General features: G+C 45.9%; 1 protein-coding gene across 1 annotated transcript; it reads left to right on the top strand.

Moving 5' to 3' along the window:
* Positions 1–14,475: 14,475 nt before the first annotated feature.
* On the top strand, positions 14,476–24,831 carry WASHC3 (WASH complex subunit 3). Its single transcript, XM_066591413.1, has 7 exons — positions 14,476–14,602; positions 16,079–16,177; positions 17,533–17,598; positions 18,090–18,212; positions 18,618–18,737; positions 21,254–21,318; positions 23,486–24,831. The coding sequence occupies exons 1-7, from the start codon at positions 14,495–14,497 to the stop codon at positions 23,562–23,564; spliced, it is 660 nt and encodes a 219-aa protein (XP_066447510.1). The 5' UTR covers positions 14,476–14,494; the 3' UTR covers positions 23,565–24,831.
* Positions 24,832–26,080: the final 1,249 nt, after the last annotated feature.

The raw sequence follows: 26,080 nt of genomic DNA, 5'->3' as shown, positions 1-26,080 counted from the left end.
TTTTCAACAAATGTCTCTTGGTGTAATAATTTCAGCTGTCTCGAATGCAGGAAAATTCTATTAGTGGGCCTTATTTTTGATAGTTTTTTTAGTTTGTTTTATTTCAAATTAAAGGAGATGTCCCGCGCCGAAACGGGTTTTTTTTTTTTTAAACCCCCCCCCCCGTTCGGCGCGAGACAACCCCGATGCAGGGGTTAAAAAAACCACCCGCACAGCGCTTACCTGAATCCCGGCGGTCCGGCGTCTTCATACTCACCTTCTGAAGATGGCCGCCGGGATCCTCTGCCTCCGTGGACCGCAGCTCTTCTGTGCGGTCCACTGCCGATTCCAGCCTCCTGATTGGCTGGAATCGGCACGTGACGGGGCGGAGCTACACGGAGCCGCTCTCTGGCACGAGCGGCTCCATAGAAGACTGCTGAAGACCCGGACTGCGCAAGCGCGGCTAATTTGGCCATCGGAGGCCAAAAATTAGTCGGCTCCATGGGAACGAGGACGCTAGCAACGGAGCAGGTAAGTAAAAAACTTTTTATAACTTCTGTATGGCTCATAATTAATGCACAATGTATATTACAAAGTGCATTATTATGGCCATACAGAAGTGTATAGACCCACTTGCTGCCTCGGGACATCTCCTTTAAACCCAATGCCTAGAAAAGGTTGGGGGGGGGGGGGGGGGGACACCCAATTTTAAACAGAAGATGCCACACTGGTGGGCCAGAAGTCATGAGATAGCCGTTTGTAAATTGATTATGAATTAGCGTTAACTCATGTGACTGTTTGGGAACACCCACACATGTATAATTGTGGGGTGTTATCTTGTGAGGTTGAACATGGGTCAGCGTGCTCACGGTAAGGCAAGGTGAATGATCAGAGTTAGATTGAGGCATGATGGTGAATGCCAGACAGATGGGACATTGCATGTCCGAAGTTGTGCAGGCATTTAAGATTCCTCAATCCACAGTTTCATGTATGTACCAGGAATACAGCATAGAAGGCATTACCACTTGCAGTGACCTCTCAAGGGTGCTTCATGTCCCACAGACTGCAATCCCTGCTAGCCGTAATCAACTGCCCCCTGCAGTCATCCCGATTCCGCAACTATACAGCCTGACCATTGTCTATGTGTATAGCATCCCTCACTCTCCACCTCGCCATACCGTGCACAGCTCCAGCCCCTTTACCTCAATAAGCGCTGTGTACTAGAAAGTGAAAGCAGAAGTGTAACTTCTACTACGGGAATGTGACCGCCGGGGTTCCCTGCTACAGCAGAGCTGGAGGGTCATACTAGACCCTGGCAGCTCTGCAAGTGACTAATATCACTACAGGGGTTGCTTTCCCCTGTAACTGGGGCTCCTATGCATGCCCCAGCTACAGTGGAAAAATGTGAAAATAAATAAATGTCCCCCAGAGGTCTTACATGACATGACGTCATAGTAAAAAAACATATTTACATACATTAGTAAATAAAAATTACAGACTAAAACAATATATACATAAGAAAGAAAATAACCCAAAGCCGACGCCAACCAAAAACGTCGCTATAAGCGCCCTGTAATCCAAACATATTATATATCAAAACGTCCGAAACAAATAGAGGAACCCGTCCCTGCACTTGATTTTAGCATAAATATACTAAATAAAAATAACTATAAATGTTATATCTTTTTTTTTAGCTTTTTACCCGCAAAAAAAAAAACCCGGGGAAAAGTCAGTGAAAAAGATATTTAAAAATTTGCCCTATATGTCCCGGGAAAAAAAAGCACAGCAAAATTATTTTGGTAGCTAAAGAAAACAAAAATAGGGCAGTTAAACCCCCACATGGGTAAAATCTAGAGATGAGCAAACGTACTCGGTAAGGGCGATTTCGCAATCGAGCACCGCGATTTTCGAGTACTTCACTACTCGGGTGAAAAGTACTCGGGTGCGCTGTGGGGCGGGTGGGATTGCAGAGGGGAGTGGGGGGTAGCAGCGGGGAACAGGGGGGAGCCCTCTCCCTCTCTCCCCCCACTCCCCGCTGCAACCCCACGCTCACCCACAGCGCACCCGAGTACTTTTCACCCGAGTAGTGAAGTACTCGAAAATCGCGGTGCTCGATTGCGAAATCGCCCTTACCGAGTACGTTCGCTCATCTCAGAAAATCCCTAAAAAGTGTTTGGTCCTTAAGGTACAAAACAGACTGCTCTTAAGGGGTTAAAAAAAAACATGACCTGTGTGGGGAAGAGGGGGGGGACTTGAGGACTGGAGTTGAGAAATACTACTGTAGATGGTTTGCAATGCAGTATGTCTAATATTACTGGTTAGAATTTACCCTTTTTGCACAATAATAGTCCATCACAGGAACTACCTAGTTTCCGCGGGCCACACTACTTGCAGCTTGTTAGTGCTGTGTAGTCCATGCTAGTCTCTGATGACCGCAGTATACTTTTGTATTCCTAGTACTCTTCCAGTCTAGCCACCACAGGTGTCTGACATATGTCCCCAAAAAGTTGGGATGCTGTGTAAAATGTAAATTAAAAAAGAAAAGAGTGCAATGATTTGGAAATCTTGTATAACCATATTTTATTCACAACAGAACGTAAACCCATCGGGAGGCGAAAGTGAAGTTGATGGTAGCAACATAACTCAAAAACGTTGGGCCAGGGCCATGTCTACCATAGTGTAGTGTCCCTTATTTTCACAACAGTCAGTAAACATCTGGGAAGTGAAGAGACCAGTTGCTGGAGTTTAGAGAGATGAATGTTGTCCCAATCTTGTCTGAGGAGGATGCCCGCTGCTCAACAGTCCTGGGTCATCTTTGCTGGATGTTTCATTTCATGCACCAAATGTATTCTGTTGGTGAAAGTTCTGGTCTGCAGGCGGCTAGATCATCATCCGGACTCTTCTTCTGTGAAGCCATGCTGGTGTGGTGGATGGAGTATGTGGTTTAGCATTGTCTTTCTGAAATATGCAAGGTCTTCCATGAAAGAGACGTTACCTGGATGGGAACATGTGTTGTTCTAAAACCTCTATATACTGCTCAGCATTGATAGTGCCTTTCAGTATGAGTAAGCTGCCCACGTCATAGGTACTCATGCAACCCCTATACCATCAGAGATGCAGGCTTTTGTGTGCTGATAATCTGGATGGTCACTCTCCTCTTGAGTCGACAAGACACAGAGTCTGATTCCAAAAACGGCTTCAAATTCTGATTCATCTGTCCACAGAACAGTTTTCCTTGTTACCTTAGTCTATTTTATATGAGCTTTGGCCCAGAAAAGACACCGGCATTTCTGGACTGTGTTATATGGCTGCTTCTTTGCATGATACAGTTTTAACTTGTGCTGTATGTAAATCACGCAGGCCAGACCGTCTCTTCCCTGCATTGCTTTCCCCCTATGTCCGCGCCTCTCATATCATACGATGCTATGTCATCCACACGCTGCGCTTCAAAATCTTGCAGCAGTGCTTCTGCCCACGAAAGGTAGCGCTCATCTGTGCATGTACTGTGAGATTTATGAAGCGTAGCGTGGATGACCTAGCACCGTATGAGGAGAGAGGGGTTGGACATAGGGGAAAACTTGCAGATGAGACGGTCTGGCACGCCTACCGGACGGGTCTGCATGATTTATATACGGTGTGGGAATTTTTGAAGCCATTCCTCAGGTATACTGTACCTATACAAGGAGCCCATGGGAAAGTGAGTTTTGAAAATAGGTGTAGGTAATAATTCTAGCACTGGGCTTATTTTACTATAGGAAAACTGGTGACAATTTGCGCATGGAAAAAAAAAGGCAACCGTGCTCCCATTCATTGAGTGTAATTAGTTCAATATGTGCTCTTTCCCTGCACAAAACCGCAGGAAAATACAGTATGCTGAGTATTTTTTGTGGGTGTCATGGCCTTCTGAAAGGCCCCAGGGCTGTCATGGCAGAAAGCCTATCAAGCTGTCCCCGTGGGGTGGCTTGATAGAAAGTCTATCAGATTGCAGTATGACGTAATGCTATAGCATTACGTCATACTGCAGGAGCTATCAAAGAATCGCTAGTTGTTGTCTCCCCTTACTCCACTTAGAATTTTTAAAAAGTTTTTTCAGTACATTAAATGGTACCATTTAAAAATACAACTCGTCACGCAAGAAACAAGCCCTCATACAGCGACGATGGATAAATAAAGGATTTTTTTAAAAGGGGGGAGGAAAAAACAAAAATGGAAATAAGAGCTTGGTCACTAAGGGGTTAATCCCGCAGGTCTAACACATCTACTATTCTACAGCAGCTTCCCTGGCCTCGGCCTAATTTGAGAGGCAGGTTAATTTGCTCCTCTGTACAGGGCATTGCTGAGTAGATGTGAAAAGGTTTATAGACCCTGGTCTCTGTATCAAATGTCTTTACCATATTTTAATGCCAGGAGGTTTTCCAGCTTTTCCCAGAGAACTTCAGAGACTCCTGTTTTGTTCAAGAGTCTCTTTAAAGCTTACCCAAAGCAAATATTAGATCGCTCCATTTTATGGTCTCTTGGTCCCTCAGCCAGTAGGAGTTGAGTTTAGGAGGAGCACTAAGGATAATATTGGCTATGATATCTTCTAACCATGGAATGTCCAACCACATAGTATTACTGCATGAGAACTGCACATCCATAATTACGGAGCGTTAGGGCTCATGCGCACAGCCTGACCTCCAGGATACTGTGGATTTTTTCTGTTTTCATTCACGCTGCAAGAGCCAAAACTTTTTATATTTTTTTTTTGCCAGGAGCATTTCGCGACGGTAGTGAGAAAAAACCCTGCAATCTCGCTGTTTTCTTTTTATCGCATTCAGCATTAGTACTTGTCCAAATATATAGGGGGCCCAGACACAGCTACACAGTGCACCCTTAGTACTTGTCCTAATATATAGGGGGCCCAGACACGGCTACACAGTGCACCCTTAGTACGTGTCCTAATATATACTGGGACCCAGACATGGCTACACAGTGCACCATTGGTACTTGTCCTAATATATAGGGGACCCAGACATGGCTACACAGGGCACCCTTAGTACTTGCACTAATATATAGGGGACCCAGACCGGTATACACAGTGCACCCTTAGCACTTGTTCTAATATATAGGGGGCCCAGACATGGCTACACAGTGCACCCTTAGCGCTTGTCCTAATATATAGGGGACCCAGACATGGCTACACAGGGCACCCTTAGTACTTGCACTAATATATAGGGGACCCAGACCGGTATACACAGTGCACCCTTAGCACTTGTCCTGATATATAGGGGGCCCAGACATGGCTACACAGTGCACCCTTAGCGCTTGTCCTAATATATAGGGGACCCAGACATGGCTACACAGGGCACCCTTAGTACTTGCACTAATATATAGGGGACCCAGACCGGTATACACAGTGCACCCTTAGCACTTGTCCTAATATATAGGGGACCCAGACATGGCTACACAGTGCACCCTTAGCGCTTGTCCTAATATATAGGGGACTCAGACATGGCTACACAGGGCACCCTTAGCGCTTGTCCTAATATATAGGGGACCCAGACATGGCTACACAGTGCACCCTTAGTACTTGTCCTAATATATAGGGGGCCCAGACATGGCTACACAGTGCACCCTTAGCGCTTGTCCTAATATATAGGGGACCCAGACATGGCTACACAGGGCACCCTTAGTACTTGCACTAATATATAGGGGACCCAGACCGGTATACACAGTGCACCCTTAGCACTTGTCCTAATATATAGGGGACCCAGACATGGCTACACAGTGCACCCTTAGCGCTTGTCCTAATATATAGGGGACCCAGACATGGCTACACAGGGCACCCTTAGCGCTTGTCCTAATATATAGGGGACCCAGACATGGCTACACAGTGCACCCTTAGTACTTGTCCTAATATATAGGGGGCCCAGACATGGCTACACAGTGCACCATTGGTACTTGTCCTAATATATATAGGGGGCCCAGACATGGCTACACAGTGCACCCTTAGTACTTGTCCTAATATATAGGGGGCCCAGACATGGCTACACAGTGCGCCCATAGTACTTGTCCTAATATATACTGGGACCCAGACATGGCTACACAGTGCACCCTTAGTACTTGTCCTGATATATAGGGGACACAGACATGGCTACACAGAGCACCCTTAGTACTTGTCCTAACATATAGTAGACCCATTGTAAATGGGTACGATTTGTACTATTGAAAAATACAACACGTCCCGCAGGAAACGAGCCCTCAGACAGCTGTGTTGATGGAAACATAGTGGGGAGAAGCAGTTGGAAAAAAAAAACGGTTAAGAGGACCTATCATCACCGGCCCTATCGATTTTTTTTTTATTGAAAAACTGTTGGTCCGCAGAAAAGGAAGCCTTTCTCTAAATATAAGTGATTTAAAAAAAATGGGGAAAAAAACGTTTCTACTGCTTATTTACATTATGCAAATGACCTGACAACTAGCAGGCATCCAAGGAGCTCCCAGCATGCTCAGCTGTACTCTCGTAACCCCACCCCCTGTAATGGCATGCTGCATCAGAACCATAAAACCTTGTCAAGGCTTATTCACACAAATAATCTCATGCAAGTTTTGCGCGATGCACTCAAATCTAATGTGAATATGAACCCCATTCTTTTGAATGGATTGATTCACACTAGCGATTTTTTTTTTTCCTCGCAGCATCACTGCAAAGAAAAGAAATTAGGCATATTATAACTTTTGCTTAAAAGACATTGCATGCCACTCGCAGGCCGTGTGATGTGCATGTGAGCGCGATGTGATGGTTCCCATTGAAATCTATGTAAAACACTTGCGATCCTGTGACGTGCGTGAAACACGTGCCTGAAGATCGCAATTTCACACAGGTGAGGCGATGAAGTTTTGAATTAAAAACACTTCACATCACCATGAGAAATACACGCTGGCAACCGCGATATTGGGCCAAGTTTCTCGGCCCGATATTGTGCTCGCCTTAGGCTACCTAAACATGGGCGAATGCGGCACACCCGCAGCTGACACTGCATACGTGCCGCAGATCCGCAGTAAAGCAGGAGATTAAAATAAAAACCACTGCACATACGCATGGCACGCCAGCCAAGCGCGCCCACACACTCCGCAGTGCAGAAGAAAAGAAGATCCAGCCGGGACGGAGAAGACCCGCACCGCATCCGGACAGGTAAGAAAATGTCCATGACTGCGGGCATGGGAGGAATCCGCCGCGGGATTCTGCACTTGGAATCCGCAAGAGTCCTTACTGTTTCATTGAGAACTGTCTGAGGAACACGAAAAGATTCAACATGCCGTTCATATTTTTGTAAAATTTTGCGAATTTTGTGCCTCTCGCAAAGCACCAAACTTGCATGAGATTCTTTGGCTTCCTACACACGGGCGACCACGATATTGGGCTATGAAACTTGGCCTGATATCGCGCTCATGAACCTGCAAGGTACCCGCGGATGCGAGGTGTTTTTCAGGAAAAAACGTCTCCCATTAATTCAGCAAAAATGCGATCCTTTGGCACAGGTTTCAGCCGCGTCAGAGGATCGGCAAATGCTTCCCATTGTATCCAAGTCTCCCAGCTGTATCGCACTCGTGCACATCGCACACCGACTGATGTATTTTCCTGTCCCATTGAAAACAATGGGCGATGCAGTCCGAGGAACGCAAAAATATAGGGTGTGCCACGATTTACGCCTGCAGTGCATCACTCATGTCTATTACTCCATTCAAACGAATTGGGTTCATATTCATGCGGGATTTGTGCTGCCATTGCAGATTACCTATTAAGGCATGCCTGTGGCGTACAGATTGCAGTGTAATGTACTACTACCGTATTACAGCATACTGCATGCGGGATCGGACCGTCGCAAGTTCTTGTCACTATAAGGACAATAAAGAATGTTCAAAAATCAGTTTAAAATGTTTTATCAATTACACAGGTCTGCAAAAAAATCTTTTTTTAAAATTGTTTTGATTTTGTTAAATCATCTTTATGTAGTTTTTTGCACAGATTTCAAAAATGACATGGGTTTTTTTTCTATCACGTCAGGCTTGCCTACAAAATAAAGTTGAAGTATTTGGAAAAAATACAAAAAATGGAAAAATTTTTATTTCTTTTTATTATTTTAACATGAAGTAAAAGCAAAAAAAAACCACAATACCTAGCTAAAATAAGCATAATAGTGATACACATGTGTTGCAAAGTTATTATAAGTCTTTGTAAAAACGTTTTCTTTTTCCATCAAAGCTTCTTTTGGTACTTTTTCGGCTGTGTTCTTGTGAATTTTCCCTTTTTAACATCCAACAGTAGTTTGCCATCATATTGACATTCCATCGACCTTGGTATCTGCTCTCCATTTCTTTTAGATCTTGATGGAAACGTTCTCCTTGTTCCTCACTTACAGCCCCAATTTAACAGAGGCAGTGAAGTCCAACTAGTTTGGAAAGAACTGACTATGTAGACCCTTGACCGAAAAATATAATAAAATATAGCTTTTATTAAAGAAATAACTAAAAGGAAGAACATACACACATAAATCTAGATCCAGGAAAACCCATGGAACCGATAAAAATATATTGATACCACTGTCCATAAACAGTAATAGACCGGTCAGTCTGAGTATCGTTATGACTCAGCCATTTAGTGTATTCGGTCTCTTTGCAGAATCTGACAGGATTATCAGAATCTATTGTATACATGTCAACCTAATCAGGAGATGAAAAAGTGACATAAGTCCGACAGTTGGATGTTACAGGACGTGACCTAGACTCCAGAGATCAGGTTCAGTGATGTATACGTCGTTCACATCGAGAAAATAAGCTATGCCGGACCACTAAAAATTGTAAGCGTAACCCAACGCGTTTCTCCCACAACGTGGGTTCATCAGGGGTTTCAATACGCAAAAAATGGAAATGACAGTTCTACTCTGACTGATCCCTCTATATCCAGTGTGTCATTTATTTGACAGTGCTGGACATTTTGAGGCTTCATCAATTTTTTATTTTTGTACCACTATCCGATTTCTGACTGGGAGTCATTAAACCAGTAAAGTACCATTTTTTGCGTATTGAAACCCCTGATGAACCCACGTTGTGGGAGAAACGCGTTGGTTTACGCTTACAATTTTTAGTGGTCCGGCATAGCTTATTTTCTCGATGTGAACGACGTATACATCACTGAACCTGATCTCTGGAGTCTAGGTCACGTCCTGCAACATCCAACTGTCGGACTTATGTCACTTTTTCATCTCCTGATTAGGTTGACGTGTATACAATAGATTCTGATAATCCTGTCAGATTCTGCAAAGAGACCAAATACACTAAATGGCTGAGTCATAACGATACTCAGACTGACCGGTCTATTACTGTTTATGGACAGTGGTATCAATACATTTTTATCGGTTCCATGGGTTTTCCTGGATCTAGATTTATGTGTGTATGTTCTTCCTTTTAGTTATTTCTTTAATAAAAGCTATATGTTATTATATTTTTCGGTCAAGGGTCTACATAGTCAGTTTTTGTCACTTACAGCCCCAAGATTTTCTGGAAACTAATCCAGATGTGAGTGAAGGAAATGGACTTTGACACTCATGTTGCAGCCCAAGATTTTGTAGTTTTGTAACAATTCCGCAACCAAAGTTTTGTAGTTTGGGTCTTTTTTATTTCCAAGAAAGCCTGTTACAACAAGTTTAAATGAATTCCAGGCATTTTTTTCTTCCATTTCCATCTTAGTGACAAAGATTTCATATGTCAGGCCCAACAAAGACTCCCTCTTTCAGCTTAGCATCTGATAGACCAGGAAACTGTTCACAAAGATACTTGAAACACTCTCCTTCTTTGTGTAATGCTTTCACAAACTGTTTCATTAGTCCCAATTTGATATGAAGTGGTGGAAGTAAGATCTTTTTAGGATCCACTAAACTTTGTCTTTCAACATTTTTAACTCCAGGAATAAGGGCCTTTCTGATTGGCCAGGTCTGCTTGACATAGTGTTGTTTCCTCTCACGGCTATCCCATTCACAGAGGAAACATGGAAACTTTGCGTAACCACTTTGTTGACCTAGTAACATGGAAATAACTTTCAAATCCCCACAAATGGTCCATTTATGGTCAGAGTAGCTGAGCTTATTAAGAACAAACCCAAGATTTTCGTAGCATTCTTTCAAATGGACTGAGTGTCCAACAGGCACAGAAGCATATTGGTTACCATTGTGAAGAATTACGGCTTTCAAACTCCTTTTTGACGAATCTATGAAAAGTCTCCATTCCTCTGGGTCATACGTTATGTTGAACATTTCCATGATTCCAGGTACATTGTTGCAGAAAACTAGTTCACCCTCTTGTGTAAAAAAAGGGACAAATTCCTTTTCTCTAAGTCGGTACCATGAAAATGAAACACCGGAGGCTAACATATGTCTTTCTTTAAGTCTAGACCCTAACACTTCCGCTGAATCCTTTGGTAGGCCCAGATCTCGTACTAAATCGTTCAAGTCTGATTGAGAGAAAAGTTCAGGGTCATTGGTACCTGGAACATAGCTGTCATCATTATCGCTGCTACTATGTGACATTTGGTCTAAATCGTCTAAAATATTGTCCAGGGTATCCGGAGGTGAAGGAATAGGCAAGTTAGGTCCATGAGGAACAGGGCGAATAGCCGAACGTATGTTGGTTGGGTATGAAATGTCCTTCCTGTTTTTTAAATTGAAACCTTGCACTGAACAAGAACAAAAATAACAGTCATCACTGATTTTTAGGCTCTCTCCAAACCATGGGTACTCCAAAACGAAATGATTTCTTCTTACCTTGAAACCATTGTCTCAGTTCTTCAACACACACAGAACACACTATATGGGGAGCCCGTTGAAGTCAATAAAAGCCGTCCGATCCGCGGCTCTTCTGCAACTGACGTTCCGGACAGGGCACAGATTCTGCAGGCAAGCAGGAGTTTTAAAAGACACTTTACTGCGTATGTGCAAACGGCCCTTCTGCACACATCCACAGTGAAGACCCAGACAGGTGTGCACGGTCTTTGGCAGAGGGCAGGGTCGGATTACTCTGTGGGTTGCTGCATGCAGAATCCGACCCCCTAATTTCATACCAAAGTATGCAAAATACACCTTCTGAACAAAATTAGAAATGTTCCTTTGTTGCTTCTTGACGGTATAAGACCCACAAATATAACAGAAACAGTTAGGAGAGTTGACACATCTTCTAGTAGCCATTTCTTCTAAATACCGTATCACAAAACTGTTTGATGTGTACACCACAGTGGCTGGCTCCACACTGAATCAAGGTCACGCCTAGCAGACAGTTTAGATTCGTTGTCGTACGCGTACCGAACCTGAAAGACCCTGAAAATAAGAAAATTTCAGGTGAAATTTGTGACTTATCTAGGGGTGATGGAATTTTTTCACTATTTTTACCGTAATCAGCACAAAAAACACTGTTAAACCCACTAATTAAATATGCTACAATTTTTTCATCGCAGATCTGTGTTATTAAAAAGAATAAAAGGTAATAAAACTTTAGACAATAAAACCTTTTTCCACATTTATAATAAAAGAATAAAAATTACAAAATCATATTTGGTATCGCTTTTTCGATAAAAGTCTCATCTATTAAAGTAACGCATTATTTACCCCAACGGTGAACGTCAGAATTACGTTTTTTTGGCCACCCCGTCTCCAAGAAAAAGATGAATAAATAAAGGAGTTGTGATTTTTTGTAAAGTTGGAAGCAGAAAATGGAAAAAAGGGGGTCGTCATTAAGGGGTTAAAGAACGCAGGAAAATTGTGGTATTTTGACCCAAAGTGCTATGTGTAAAATAATATATCCCAGCACATCCAGACTACAGATAATCTATAAGGCCCAATGTCCACGGACGGACGATCCGCAGTTCAAACCGCCCATAGGGAAACATGGCGTCCGCATATGAATTAATGCATGCGGATTTGATTTCCAGACCTTTGGGTGCAGAAAACAAAGCGCAGCATGCTGCATTTCAATGTGGTTCTTGCACGGACGGCTTCCGTTGAAGTCAATAAAAGCCGTCTGATCCGCGGCTCTTCTGCAACTGACGTTCCGGACAGGGCACAGATTCTGCAGGCAAGCAGGAGTTTTAAAAGACACTTTACTGCGTATGTGCAAACGGCCCTTCTGCACACATCCACAGTGAAGACCCAGACAGGTACGCACGGTCTTTGGCAGCGGGCAGGGTCGGATTACTCTGTGGGTTGCTGCATGCAGAATCCGACCCGCCCGTGGACATGAGGACTTAGGCCGGCTTCACATGGCTGTAGGCACACTACGCTCGCGGCGACGCACTGTGGTTGTGCATGAATGGTTTGTTTTGTTTTTTCCTTCTCGGGCTGTTCAGACTCTGCGGCATAGTGCAGGAGTTTGAAAAACTGAGCGGAAAGCCATGTCCTTGTATGTAGTATTAGGGCTCATGTCCACGGGCAAAATAAGAATTAAAATCCGCAGCAGATTTTAACTCTTCTCCTGCCCGCGGATCCGCACCCCATAGGGATGCATTGACCACCCGCGGGTAGATAAAAACCCGCGGATCGTCAATAAAAGTGATTTTTTTAAAAATGGAGCATGAAAAAATCTGGACCATGCTCCATTTTCATGCGGGTCTCCCGCGGGGACGGCTCCCGCGGGCTTCTATTGAAGCCTATGGAAGCCGTCCGGATCCGCGGGAGAACTAAAATAGGAATTTTAAAGCATTTACTCACCCGCAGCGGGCCGGGAAGGTCTTCTCTTCTCTTACGGCCGCATCTCCCTTGCTTCGCTTGGCGGATGTGCCCGGCGCATGCGCGCGGCACGTTGCCGACGTGCTGGCGACGTGCCGGCGGCGTGACGAATTCATCCGCCGGCCGAAGAAAGAAGATCTGGCCGCGACGCAGAGAAGAAACGGAGCGGATGGGAGGTGAGTTTATTCTCATTTATTCTTATTTTCAGCGCTCATGTCCGCGGGGCAGGAGGGACCCGCTGCAGATTCTACATGTAGAATCCGTAGCGGGCCCGATTTTCCCCGTGGACATGAGGCCTTAACGGGCGAGAATCTCGCTAGTGAAAATGAAACCACTGAAATCAATGGTTTACTTTTTTCCTGTTATGCGTTTAACGGGTGAAAAACACGTTCGTCTGTTTAGGCCCTCAGTCGGCAAATATGTTGTGCTCAGACGTGCGCAAATACACATACGCCGTGTGAAGGCGGCCTAAAGTTACATGCACACGAGAGTGAGTCTGGTGCGGGTGTTTGTGCATGGTGAAACACACAAACCTCGTGCGAATATAACCGCCATTCTTCTGAGCGCAGTCCTACACTTCAGAAAGTTACCTTCACTGCGATGCTGCGAGGTAAAAAAAATCACTGCATGTTCTCTTTTGACACATTGCTGGGAACTAGAGATGAGGGAACTAGAGATGAGCGAGCATACTCGCTAAGGACAATTACTCGATCGAGCATTGCCCTTAGCGAGTACCTGCCCGCCCGGGAGCAAAGATTCAGCGGGGGGTGGGGAGCGTCAGGGGAGAGCGGGGAGGAACGGAGGGGAGATCTCTCTCACCCTCTTCCCCCCCCCCCCCGCTCCCTCCTGCTGACTGCCGCAACTCACCGCTCACCCGCGCCGGCAGCCGAACCTTTGCTTCCGAGCGGGCAGGTACTCGCTAAGGACAATGCTCGATCGAGTAATTGTCCTTAGCAAGTATGCTCGCTCATCTCTACTGGGAACGCATCACTCATTGTTGGGACAATCAAACACATCGCAGGCCAGAAGAAAACGCACATTGGCAAGCGTGATATTGGGCCGAATGTGGCCGCCTGCACACGGACAGATATGCATTGCGGAATCCAGAGCGGGCGTCCGCCTACAGATTCCGCAGCACATACCGCCCATAATAGGCTATGGGGAAGCACTTTTTCCTGTACACAAGCGGAAACAAGTTGCAATTTTCCGCTCGTCGGGGAAAAATCGCAGCATGCTCTATTTCGAGACAGATTCTGTGCGGACGGCTTCCAAGCCATCCTACCCGCGGCCCTTCTGCAATCATCATTGTGGAAAGGTCGCGGGATCTGTGTCATCACCTAGCGACGGCGCGTGTGGGTCGGCTGGGGGCACGGTCGGATCCCGCATCCAGAATCTGACCCGCCCGTGTGCAGCCGGCTTCGGATCGTTATTACACTCGCCCCGTGTAGGCAGCCTTTTTTTCAATGTGTTGACCATTTATTTATTAATCTCCCAAAACCCCATCGCCCTTGTATGTCATCCATGCGTGTCATCCCAGTGCGAGGCGCTTTTCACCAATGGAACCTTTTGCACGTGCATTAACGAGTGCGGGACGGTATATTTTTTGCAAAAACGCAAGTTTATAAGTGCGATAACGGTGCAAGATATCGTGCTCGCCCGCGGGAGGCCCGCTGCCGTATATCCCGCCCACATCACGTGGCTACTTCCACCCAATAGACGCTCCAGGGCATGCAGCGCCTGCTCGTCACCACGTGACCGCTCACATGACCCGGCCTCGGTCCAGCTATCAGCTGACGGCAGCAGGAAGAGCCGCGGCTGTGATGGATGAGGACGGGCTCCCCATAGTGGGCTCTGGCATAGACCTCACCAAGGTGGGGGCGCAGTGTATGCACTGCAGGGAAGGGTGCGGGGTGTAGCTCAGGGCAGTCTGTTGTTCTCGGTTATCAGCCAGGTTGCCTGTTTCTGAATGGAAGGACTTGGGTTGATTCTGCCCTTCCTGCCCACAACAGGAAGACAGTAATGTTCCAAGTATATTAGCCCCTTGAGCCTGTTGCCGCTCGTGATGTGTACGCAGCCCTCCTGCACGTTATTATCTGCTGATGTAACAGAAGGCTTCTTGTTTTTACCAAACTGGCATCATGTCCTGCCGGCCGCCCTGTGTGTGATGTCCGCAGCGGGTGTAGTCGTAGGTTTTACTGCTATTTCACACAAAATCCACAGTGTTGTGCCCACCGGAGGGTGCACTCCACAGGCCGGGCTCACATGTCCATATGGGAATTGCGCATTATGCGTGCTCCGTACGCCACGTGATACGCGGGCATCAATTACATTGCCTTACGCAGTTCTGCTCACATTAGTGTGTTGGAATTGCGTAATATGCGAACGCAGCATGTTCTATTTTGTTGCGTATATCCGTGAGATAGAGGCCATTATTCTCTGTAGTCGTGTATATACATTGTGTACCGGCGGCGGGTATACACATCGCTGAGCAACGGCACCGGAAATATAAAACAGGTTACTGTGCGTGACCGCCTGCGCTTGTACAATTGTGCTGCCATACACAGGGTCACGGCTGTAGAACGCTGCGGGAGCCCCACAGCATTTTCCACTTACGGCCGTGTGAGTCCGGTCTTATTTAGAGGGGAGCGATCTGCCTTGTCGGCGCGTGCAGCTTCCTGTAGAAGTCATTACCGGAGGCGGAGCTTATGAGGATACAAAATGTATCGGTTTCTGTTTAGCTTATGTCAGTTTTTTAACAAACTGCTAGAAGAGGTCTGTGCTTGGATGGGGTGTTTTGTTTTTTTTTGTTTTGTCTATCAGATCCTTTAAAAAAAACACCTCTCTGGTTCCCGTCTGGTTCAGTTCTGAAGCCACTTTATCTATTTCATTAAAAAAAAAATGTTAATTAAGGACCGAGATGCGGCTGTGAAGCGGTCCTGTGTGATCTCCCGATGACCCGTGTGGTACATAAATGGGGGCATTCACAAGTTATTACAGGGCCCAGTGGTTTTGGGTTACACCCCCATGTGGCGTCTCTGCAGCATCTGCACGGATTTCTGCAAACCCTATTCAAGTGCATGCAGAATCCCAGAAATGTCTGCACATCGGCCGTGTATAAGCCTTATAGACGGGCACAACTAAGGCTTTCTTTCTACATTTTTCACCTTTGGATGGAAGCAGTGAATTCTTCTGTTCACTGACTGCTAGCAGAGGTCTTGAAAATGGCAAAGAAGTGAAACGCAAAGTATTTTAGAAAGTAGCAGAACTCTTCATTCCCCAGTGAATATGCTCTCCTAAAACCACAACCACCTCCAGTGCTCCTGTAATGGTACCTATTTCTCCTGCAGGTCCCAGCCATCCAGCAGAAGAGGACCGTCGCCTTCCTCAACCAGTTTGTGGTGCACACAGTTCAGTTTCTTAATCGCTTCTCAACAGTCTGCGAAGAGGTTTGTCTGTGTTCTTCCTGCAGCCAGGCTCACAGCTGCGGAGTTTCATCGCATATTATGCGCGTTTAATACGCCGCCAATCAATAAAAGTACATGGATCTTCATTGACCCACTCACACTAGCGGTATTAATTCCAGCGTAAAAAAAAAACAAAACAACAAAAAAAAACTCCATCTCTCTATCTCGTACCATCTCTCTATCTCGTACCATCTCTCTATCTCGTACCATCTCTCTATCTCGTACCATCTCTCTATCTCGTACCATCTCTCTATCTCGTACCATCTCTCTATCTCGTACCATCTCTCTATCTCGTACCATCTCTCTATCTCGTACCATCTCTCTATCTCGTACCATCTCTCTATCTCGTACCATCTCTCTATCTCGTACCATCTCTCTATCTCGTACCATCTCTCTATCTCGTACCATCTCTCTATCTCGTACCATCTCTCTATCTCGTACCATCTCTCTATCTCGTACCATCTCTCTATCTCGTACCATCTCTCTATCTCGTACCATCTCTCTATCTCGTACCATCTCTCTTCACAGATGTTCTATCTTACTGTTTATTACACGCAATAGAACCCTGTTGTTCTCTGTGTGTGCATGATAAGCGATGTATTTACGCAATTACATTCCATATGTGTGGCGTGTATACGCAATGTTGCTAAGCAACAGAGCCGGACATTTAAAAAAAAAAAAAAAAAGTCAGGCTGCACATGACAGCGTGTGTGAGATATACTGTCATGCGCCGTGCAAAATCACTGCCCTATCCCTACGCAGTGACATTCCTGCTCACACAGCGGTAAAAGCTGCGTTATACAAATATGCATTTTTGTGTGAGCCGCCCCTAATGTGTAGAGTGCGCTGGCAGAGCTGATACCATCCAGGGGATATACGAGGGAGGGATACCGGATAATTTTCGAGGCCACCGTAGTATCTCCTTCACTAATATAGGTGTATTCTTCTATAAACAGGACTAATTCCTGAATACATTACATTCTCAATAATCGAGGGTCTGAATTATCAGAAAGTCCAAACTATTGGGTGGTCCGCACAGTCTCCAGCTTTGGCTGGTACATGAAGCCAGGTCTCAGTGTAGGAAGCTGGAGCTTGCATGGATCCTCTAAGACTTTACCACTCTCCCAAAGTTGTTCTGTACCATATGAATAACTCTGATGTAATAATAGCTATCGCTGATCTAGATAGGTAGTAGTAAAGGGTTAAAGTCCCGTATTATATGTAATATTCTGAATACATAGGATTTATATTCTGGGCACATCAGACTGAATCCCTATCGCCTCCCTGTAAGAAATGTATCAGCGCTTTCATCTATTATGTTACTGCTTTGGTTCCAGAAACTGTCTGCCCTGACTCTTCGGATTCAGCAGATCGAGACGACGCTTAATATCCTGGATGCAAAGGTTTGTACATAAACTATCGATAAGACTTCACTCTATGCATTTCTGGTGTCGGGGGACAGGCTGAACTGGATGGACATTTGTCTTTTTCCAGCCTAGCATACTATGTATGCTTATATACTAGACTTTTCTTTATGTACATGTAAGTTGCATCTAAGTATACGACTACTAGCATCCTTAGCAAGCATGAGCGCTCTGTTTTCTGAGAGTCTTATGGTTGCTGCTCCGTGGGTAGGATGTGACCCTATGATCTGTGCTCTGCAATCTGATGACAGATTTGCAGGGTGCCAGTGGAGAATTGTATTTTCCTGCAGCCCTGTAACACACTTTCACATCCTAGAGGAATGTTATAATAAGTGTATATACTGGAGCTGTTGGTTATGCGGTCCCAACTGCATTAGTACTTCTTCTCCAGGACGCTCCTTATAATTCTGCGTCTGCCCAGGAGGTTACTTTGTGTATCTTCTTATCGTCGTACTGTTGTATTATTTCAGCTTTCTTCCATTCCTGGCTTAGAAGAGGTTAAAGTTGAAACGCATTCGTCCAACAACATTGCCAATGGCCATTTGCAGCCCCAGCCTGTTCCCGAATCTACTACAGCGACACCGCCGGCAGATGTAAGTAGATCTACTGGTGGCAGGGATGGGTATGCTTGTAGAAATTTGGTTTTGTTTTATTTTTTGTTTTTTGTGCGTCTTTCAAACATTTGAATACTCAGAGTCTTTTGGTCATTTTTTTGTTTTTCATTATTATTAGAACTTGTATTATTAACTTCATTCTAAAAAGAAGGGGGTTGAGATTTGGTGTCTGCCATGTTGCTGGACTGATCGGCATGCAGAAAGAACCTAAACAAGTGACTAACTGTAAATGAATGGACTTGGGCAGCACTAATGCACTTGATTCATATTGTAGAATATGAATTTCTTATTACCCGTTTTACTTTCTGGTGAGCCACTCGCCTATATGGTCACACACTGACACGCATTAACCCTGCTGATAGTCTGACTCGCTGGTTTTTATAGGTTATGCAGCAGAATTCAATAAATGATAACTCCTTAGCAAAGGAAGAAGTACAAGCGGAAAATGTTCCCACTGTGGCAAAAGATCCAAGATATGCCAGATACTTAAAGATGGTCCAAGTGGTAAGTGCAATAGTTTGCTAGTATTTCTAGATATTAGCCCCTTAGTGACCTCTCAAACACCTCTTTTACAGTGGTCACTGGGCCTTATTCTGATGCATATGTCTTTTTATGGCACTGCTTCAGAATACCAATACGGGTCTCTCATGCTAGGGGGACGCTGGGCAAAGTGGGGTCTCAGTTGTCTCATAACAGCTGGGCTCCAGCTCTAACGGACTGTAGGAACCTTTATTGCCTGCCATTTATCACTCATAAGCCAATACATTACATTGCAGTAATGAAGTACTGCAGTGTATTATAGCAATGATCAAAAGGTATGAACCTGAAGTCTCCTAGTGCGACCAAATTTTAAAAAATTGTTAAATCACCACCTTTTCCCCTTTTAGAATGTAAAAAAAAATGAACAGAAAATTTGGTATTCCCATGTTCATGTCTCATTAAAGGGGTGGTCTCGCGAAACCAAGTGGGGTTATACACTTCCGTATGGCCATATTAATGCACTTTGTAATGTACATTGTGCATTAAATATGAGCCATACAGAAGTTATTCACTTACCTGCTCCGTTGCTAGCGTCCTCGTCTCCATGGTTCCGTCTAAATTCGCCGGCAGCTTGCTTTTTTAGACGCGCTTGCGCAGTCCGGTCTTCTCCATTCAGCACGAGCCGCTTCAGTGTGCTCCCCGCTACAGCTCTTCTGCGCATGCGCAGATGAGCTGTCACTGCTCGGGAGCGCGCTGCAGCGGCCATTCTGTACCTTCCTCTGTTAGAGGAAGGTGCAGAAACTGGAGCTGCCCAGCGGAGAAGCCCAGCCCAGCAGCCCCGAGAAGCCTCCCAGGTAAGTGATTTGTGGGGGGGGGGCTGCCGCTGCGCCGGGCTGCGCCGGGGGGGGCTGTCGCTGCGCCGGGGGGGGGGGCTGCCGCTGCGCCGGGCTGCCGCTGCGCCGGGGGGGCTGTCGCTGCGCCGGGGGGGGGGGGCTGCCGCTGTGATGGGGGAACTAGCGCTAGGCCGGGGGGGCTGTCGCTGCGATGGGGGGGCTGCCGCTAGGCCGGGGGGGGGCTGCCGCTGCGATGGGGGGGGCTGTCGCTAGGCCGGGGGGGGCTGCCGCTGTGATGGGGGAACTAGCGCTAGGCCGGGGGGGCTGTCGCTGCGATGGGGGGGCTGTCGCTAGGCCGGGGGGGGGCTGCCGCTGTGATGGGGGAACTAGCGCTAGGCCGGGGGGCTGTCGCTGCGATGGGGGGGCTGTCGCTAGGCCGGGGGGGGCTGCCGCTGTGATGGGGGAACTAGCGCTAGGCCGGGGGGGCTGCCGCTGCGATGGGGGGGCTGCCGCTGCGATGGGGGGGGCTGTCGCTAGGCCGGGGGGGGGCTGTCGCTAGGCCGGGGGAACTAGCGCTGGGCTCCGGAACCTAGCGCTGGGCTCCGGGGCCTTCACCTGGGCTGAGGGTCTAGCGCTGGGGAGCCGGGGGCTAGCGCCTTACCTGCTGCCTGGCGGTGGGCGTCTGGTCGGCGGCTGCGGGGCGTCTGGTCGGCGGCTGCGATGCGTCCAGTTGCCATGGAGACACAGCTGGTGGCGTCTCGGGAGCGCGCACGTCGGGCTGCAGCGAGCGACGGGGAAAGAGCCGGCGGCCATCTTGAGGAAACTTTTATAAGTTGCTGAAACGCTGGAACGGTAAGTACGAACCAGCTAGAAATGTCATTTACAGGGGGGCTTAGTAATGTGTACTTAATGGGGGGGGACTGGGCAAAAAAAAAATTTAACTGCTTCCTCGAGACATCTCCTTTAAAAAAATTTAACCTGCCTTGTGCATGTAGTGTAAAAAAAATATGCAAGTTACTTGCAGTGATGCAAACCCCCCCCCCCTGAAATTAGTAATGTATTGAAAAACGTGTATAAACTCGAAATCTATTTAATCATACTAAGCTGCAGAATTAATTTAAGATCTAATTTATACTGCACAGTAGACGCCATTAAAAAAAGAAAGAAAAATTATGCCAGAATTGCAAATATTGTTAACTTTGCCTCTAGAAAACAGACTAAAAAGTGATCAAAATGTTATACCGGTATGTCCTCAGAAGTGGGCTAAGTGAAGAAAAGAGCTCCCCGCATGGTTCAGGTAGCCAGCTCAAGGTTGTCTCGGCCTTTCATCCTTCCGAGGCTTGTGGGGGGTAATAAATTACCTGAAAGAGTTTAAATTATGTATGTTACGTGCGTATTTAACTGCACATAATATTCGCCCCCATACGCCTGTGTGAGTGAGCCCTTACTGCTGGCTGCACGTGTCTAGAAGATAAAGCAGAGGGTAATGTTTGCTGCTGGAGTTGAGAAGGTTGCTGTGTCTGGGATATCTTGTTGGGCTGGGTGGGAATCCCAGAGATCAGACTCGCTGATCATGCATTGATAGCCCATAGATGGTTATTTCTGGGAGACCCCTTCAGCCTGGACTTGACCACTTGTGTTCTGTGGCACCTATGTACAGTGCTGTATTGATTCATGTGTAATACTGAACCCTGTTGTGCCTTGTAGGGAGTCCCTGTATTGGCTATCAGAAATAAAATGCTTTCTGAAGGACTGAACCCTGATCTTCTAGAGTGAGTATTGTCATTTCAGCTTTCCTTGCTGCTTTTAATAAGTTGTGTTTTTTTTTTTTTTTTCTTGAAGTGAACCGTATTGCATTACTACAAAGCTTGATGGTGTGATCACCCGTCATGGAAAACAACTGCATGAAAATGTGCGTGCAAATTATCACCACAGTGTTGTCTTATTGCAATGAATTCTGCAGCGAAAATCTGCAGCATTTCCACAACAAAATACAACATGCGGATTTGACAATCTGCGGCATGATCCTATTTCTCTGCGGATGTTTTTCCATTAGAGAATGGGATTTGTTAAAACTCGATTCGCTTACATTGCTCCGCAACCAAAATGATGCACTTTCCATAATTTATATACATGGTCATCTGCCATCTTTGGTGCATTATAAACCTCATTATATGAAGTTGTGTTAAATCTGCAGCATCTTCACATTAATTTCTTTGTTTTCTGGGCCGTGTAATGGAAATCTAAGTATTAAAGGGAATCTCTCCTCCAGTGAGCCCACAACCTAAGTAATGGTCGCATAGTAGAAGGGCTGCTGAGTTCAAAGCTGTACTTGTTCTCTGGCTGCATAGAGCAGACTACTGGATGCACACATAATGAAGAGGACTAGTTCTTATGTGCACACAGTCCGTCGTCCGTGTTATGTAGCGAGCGGCCACTTTGCAGGCTGGTTCTTCTAATTGGATCAAAATGCGCACTAAGCATCGCTCCCATTCCAATGGTGACCAGTCCCCCCTGCACTCTTCTTACAGCTCCTGCAATGATGTCTTGTCACAGGGACATGTGACCACTACAGCCAATTGCCAGCGGATTCTGAGTCAGGGGTCCATCTAGACGCCATCGCTAGGTCGTTTAATCATGCAGTCTGTTTAGACAGGCTGATGCATCGTTAGCTCGTTCAAATGGGAAATCTTTCAGAATCAGTCAGTCTTAGACATTTGCTGTATAAGTGAATAAGGACTAAATAATTGCTGTTTAAACCAAATGATAAATGAACGAGCCAACAGTGATTTTATTATACCCGCATAAAATTAATGAACAGTCCTTAATTCGATTTATCCTTCACGTTTACTCGTTTGAACGATATCGATCCATCTAAAAGGGCCCTTACGTACAGCCAGTAATTGGCTGCGGTGGTCACATGACCCTGTGACAGGAGGTCCTCGATTGAGTTGGAAGAGGAATGCAGAAGGGGACTGCACCGATGGAATGGGAGCTGCGTGGACTCGGGTGAGGAATATGATTTGGGGTTTTTTTTGTTTTGTTTTGTTTTTTTTTAAAACAGTACTGAGAAGATATCCATTTGATTCTTGCTGTCTTTAAAGAGAACTTGTCATGTTCCCTGATCATTGGGGCTGGCTGCTTTTTAGCCATGGCACTGCTGACTCTATCGCTTCTTTTCTTTGTACGTCCCTTGTTCCCTTGCACCGACCTCCATTAGATGTTGCTCACTGTCAATGGGTGATCTAAATTGGCAGAGAAAACCCAATGACACTCATTGACGGTGAGCAGAGGAGAATGCCCACTTGACAGATTCAAAGTGCTGGGAGTCGAAACTAGTAGAGGCTGCTGCAGGGAAATTGGGGAGCAAGGGGGTGTCTACAAAGAAAAGAGGTGCAATAGACTTAAGGGGGTAGCGGATACAAAACTATGCAGCCAGATTAAAGGACATGACACCTCCTCTTTGAAAGGGTATTCTGGGAATTTCACATCTTTCAGGACTGCTGACTTCTCTTCAGCGTAGGTCAGCAGTAGTTGTTCTGCGGGGTTCCACCGCTCTGGACTTCGGCAATCACCAGTTCTTAGCCTCCGCAATCGCTGCAACGGAGCTGGACACTCGTGTTTGAGTCTGAGCCAGAAGTGTAAAAGAAGGCTTTACTCCCATCTAAACAAATGGGAGCTATACCTTTTTATAGCACTCCCAGCTCTGACCCCCGATGCGGACAGAGCCGTCTACACCCAGCTTGCTGCAGTGAGTGCAGGGGCTGAGATCAAGTGATCGCCAGGGGTCCTGAGCGGCAGCCCCCTGCAGACAGTCATCAGTACTGAAAGGACTTAAATACCCAGAATACCCCTTCAAGTATTCTGTGAAATCTTTGTTTATAGATGTGTTTAATGTTTCAGCTTCATATTATGTAACATGTCCATGCTTATTTTTAGGACCCCCAATGCCCCAGTCCCAGATGGAGACATTGCACCTGAAGACAGCTCCGACAGTGAATCCTCCTTCAGTGACTGATATTTTCTATACTGTCCTTTGCTAGAATGTATGTTAAGGGCCACTTACACGGGACGATTATCGTTCGAATTCCTGCGTTACTGCGGGATTTGAACGATAGTCGTTCCGTGTAAATGCATGCAGTGACTGAGCGATAGTTGTTTAGCCTTCAGTTTCTGCATGTGGAGAAGTGAACAACGAGCCATTCAGTGTAAACAGCAGTCGGTCAGTTCTGAATGACTGTCTGCTTACAGTGAATGGAGACGGGCGGGGGGAGAACGCTCCCCGGCTGCTCTGCCTCCATGCTGGCCGCACTTTCAGAGGTGGCAGAGATACTCGCTCTTGTGTAACAGCACAGCAGCGAGCTTCACTGGGACGCACTGTCGGGCATCATTTGCCCAACACTCGTCTTGTGTGAATGGGGCATTAGGTTGGATTTTATATGTTTTATATAAAAACCTAATCTCCGTCATGTAAAGGTTAATCTGCTTTATTAAGGCAGGGTTTGTACACAAAGGACTAATCTGCGTAAAAGTACACTGCAGGTAGGAAGTATTGCCTCTTTCTATAGCTTATGCCTTCTATTTTTCTCAAGTATAGACTTATCCAGCACTCCACTCTCTGTATGCTTTAAGGGAAACCGTCACCAGGTTCATATGTTGTCACCAAACAAGGGACAGGTATGTAGGGTGCCCCGTTTATTCTGAAAGTCTGTGACCTGTCAGTACACAGACACTTTGGAGTTTGACTCAGAATCACAGGGTCGGGCCATCATGTGCAGTGACCATTCTTGTCTACACAGACTTGGGAGTGAGTTGTCACTATACATGATGCGGGTGCCATGAGCCCCGAGACTCAAAGTGCCCTTCCGTGTTAAACTTCAAAGTGTGTGTGTTCTGAAATGTAGCACTTCAGAATAAAACCCACATGGACCTGGTGTACGTACCTGTTCCTGGTTCATGCTGCCCCTTGTTTTGGTGACAATGTATGAACCTGGTGACCGATTCCCTTTAATGCACATACGATTTATTATGTTATGTAACATAGAGGTTTAGCTTTTTTTTTTCACTGTTTTTGGTGAAAAGTGCGTACCTGTAAATATGCAGACGAGGAAATCTTTCTGTGAAGGAACTTTAGATTATGGCGTAATTTACAGAAAAGATGGATTTTTTTTTTATTTTTTTATTTTTTTTTTTTAAACCAACAAACCATTTTTCTGATATCTCCGAACTGTTTTTGTTCTTTACAACTTCACACAAACTAATAAATGTCCATTGTGGAATATTGATTGCTTCTGGAGTTTGACCTTTTTAGCACAGTCTGAATGGAGAAAGGGTTTGTTACACCATGAAATCTTGTATATGGGTCTGTGTCCCTCTGGGGGGCTTCTTATTTGTTCACTGGTGAAGCTTGCGGACAGTTCTGAAGAACACTGCTCCATCTAGATCGATCCGTGTACATGAACTGTACCTTGAAAATAGCAAATCATGGTGGACACTATATTTGCGCAAACACTTATGGCTTTCCTTTGCACTTGCCAGACTTGAAAAAATCCAAGAAAAGTGGGTGTGATTTCAAGGGATGGGCGTGGCCTGACTGTTAGAAAGATTTATTAAGAAAAAAGCCAGAAAATGTCACAACTTTTGGCACAAATTTTCACTTCTTCATAGCAGACATGGGCCAAAGGAGTGTCCGTTTTGCATATATTTTGTCCAGATTGCAAGAACAGTCAAGTTGTAAACACAAAATTGTGTTTTGTAGACTGTGTGAACAGAGCCTGAAGCAACATGCTTCACACAGGATGGCATTCTCAGCGACCGGTTACCATTTATTCAGAGGTCTCCATACCTTTGGACCACTCTGTAGGTTGTCATGCCTATTATAAGGTGAAAACAGCAGGAGTCGCCACACTGATGGCATTGGCAGCGCCAGCACCTCCTGCACTGTCCGCCTCCTTGTCCAGATCTCACTGGTCCACTATCCTGTCCATCCCAGAAAGGCAGCTACTCTCTGGTGTTTTGCCTGGACGGCACAACCTATTCAGGCGACCAGTTCTGCACTGCATGATCTCCTCTTAGTGATGCCTACTCAAAGGCCGGTCTCACACAACCAGATTTGAATTGCGGATTCCACGATTGTATGATTTGCGGTAATACACAGTTCAATCAAATACCTGGGATTACACACTTCCACTCACATCAGGAGGTCGGAATCCGCTTGCGGAAAATAAACCGCCACATTTCTATTTTACCACGGAGTCTGCCACCATTGAGTTTATTATGCTCTATAGTCGTGGATATACCCACAGCCCATACACCATTACATACATCGCTTGTAGAAGGCAAACAAAGCTGTGCTGCACATAACTGCCTGCAGCCATGCTCAATACAATTTTATGCGCCGTACACAGAATTACCAGCCGGGCTCACAGCCCAAATCCGCTGCGTGCCGCCCCGCTGTGGCGTCCGACGCACTTGTGTGAGCCCGGCCCAAGGTTGCTTTCACAAAGCCCACTTTTTTTTCCATGATTGCAATGG

The sequence above is a fragment of the Eleutherodactylus coqui genome, chromosome 2 (assembly GCF_035609145.1).
Source record: "Eleutherodactylus coqui strain aEleCoq1 chromosome 2, aEleCoq1.hap1, whole genome shotgun sequence".
Lineage (NCBI taxonomy): Eukaryota > Metazoa > Chordata > Amphibia > Anura > Eleutherodactylidae > Eleutherodactylus > Eleutherodactylus coqui.
This window is presented reverse-complemented; position numbering and strand designations above follow the sequence as displayed.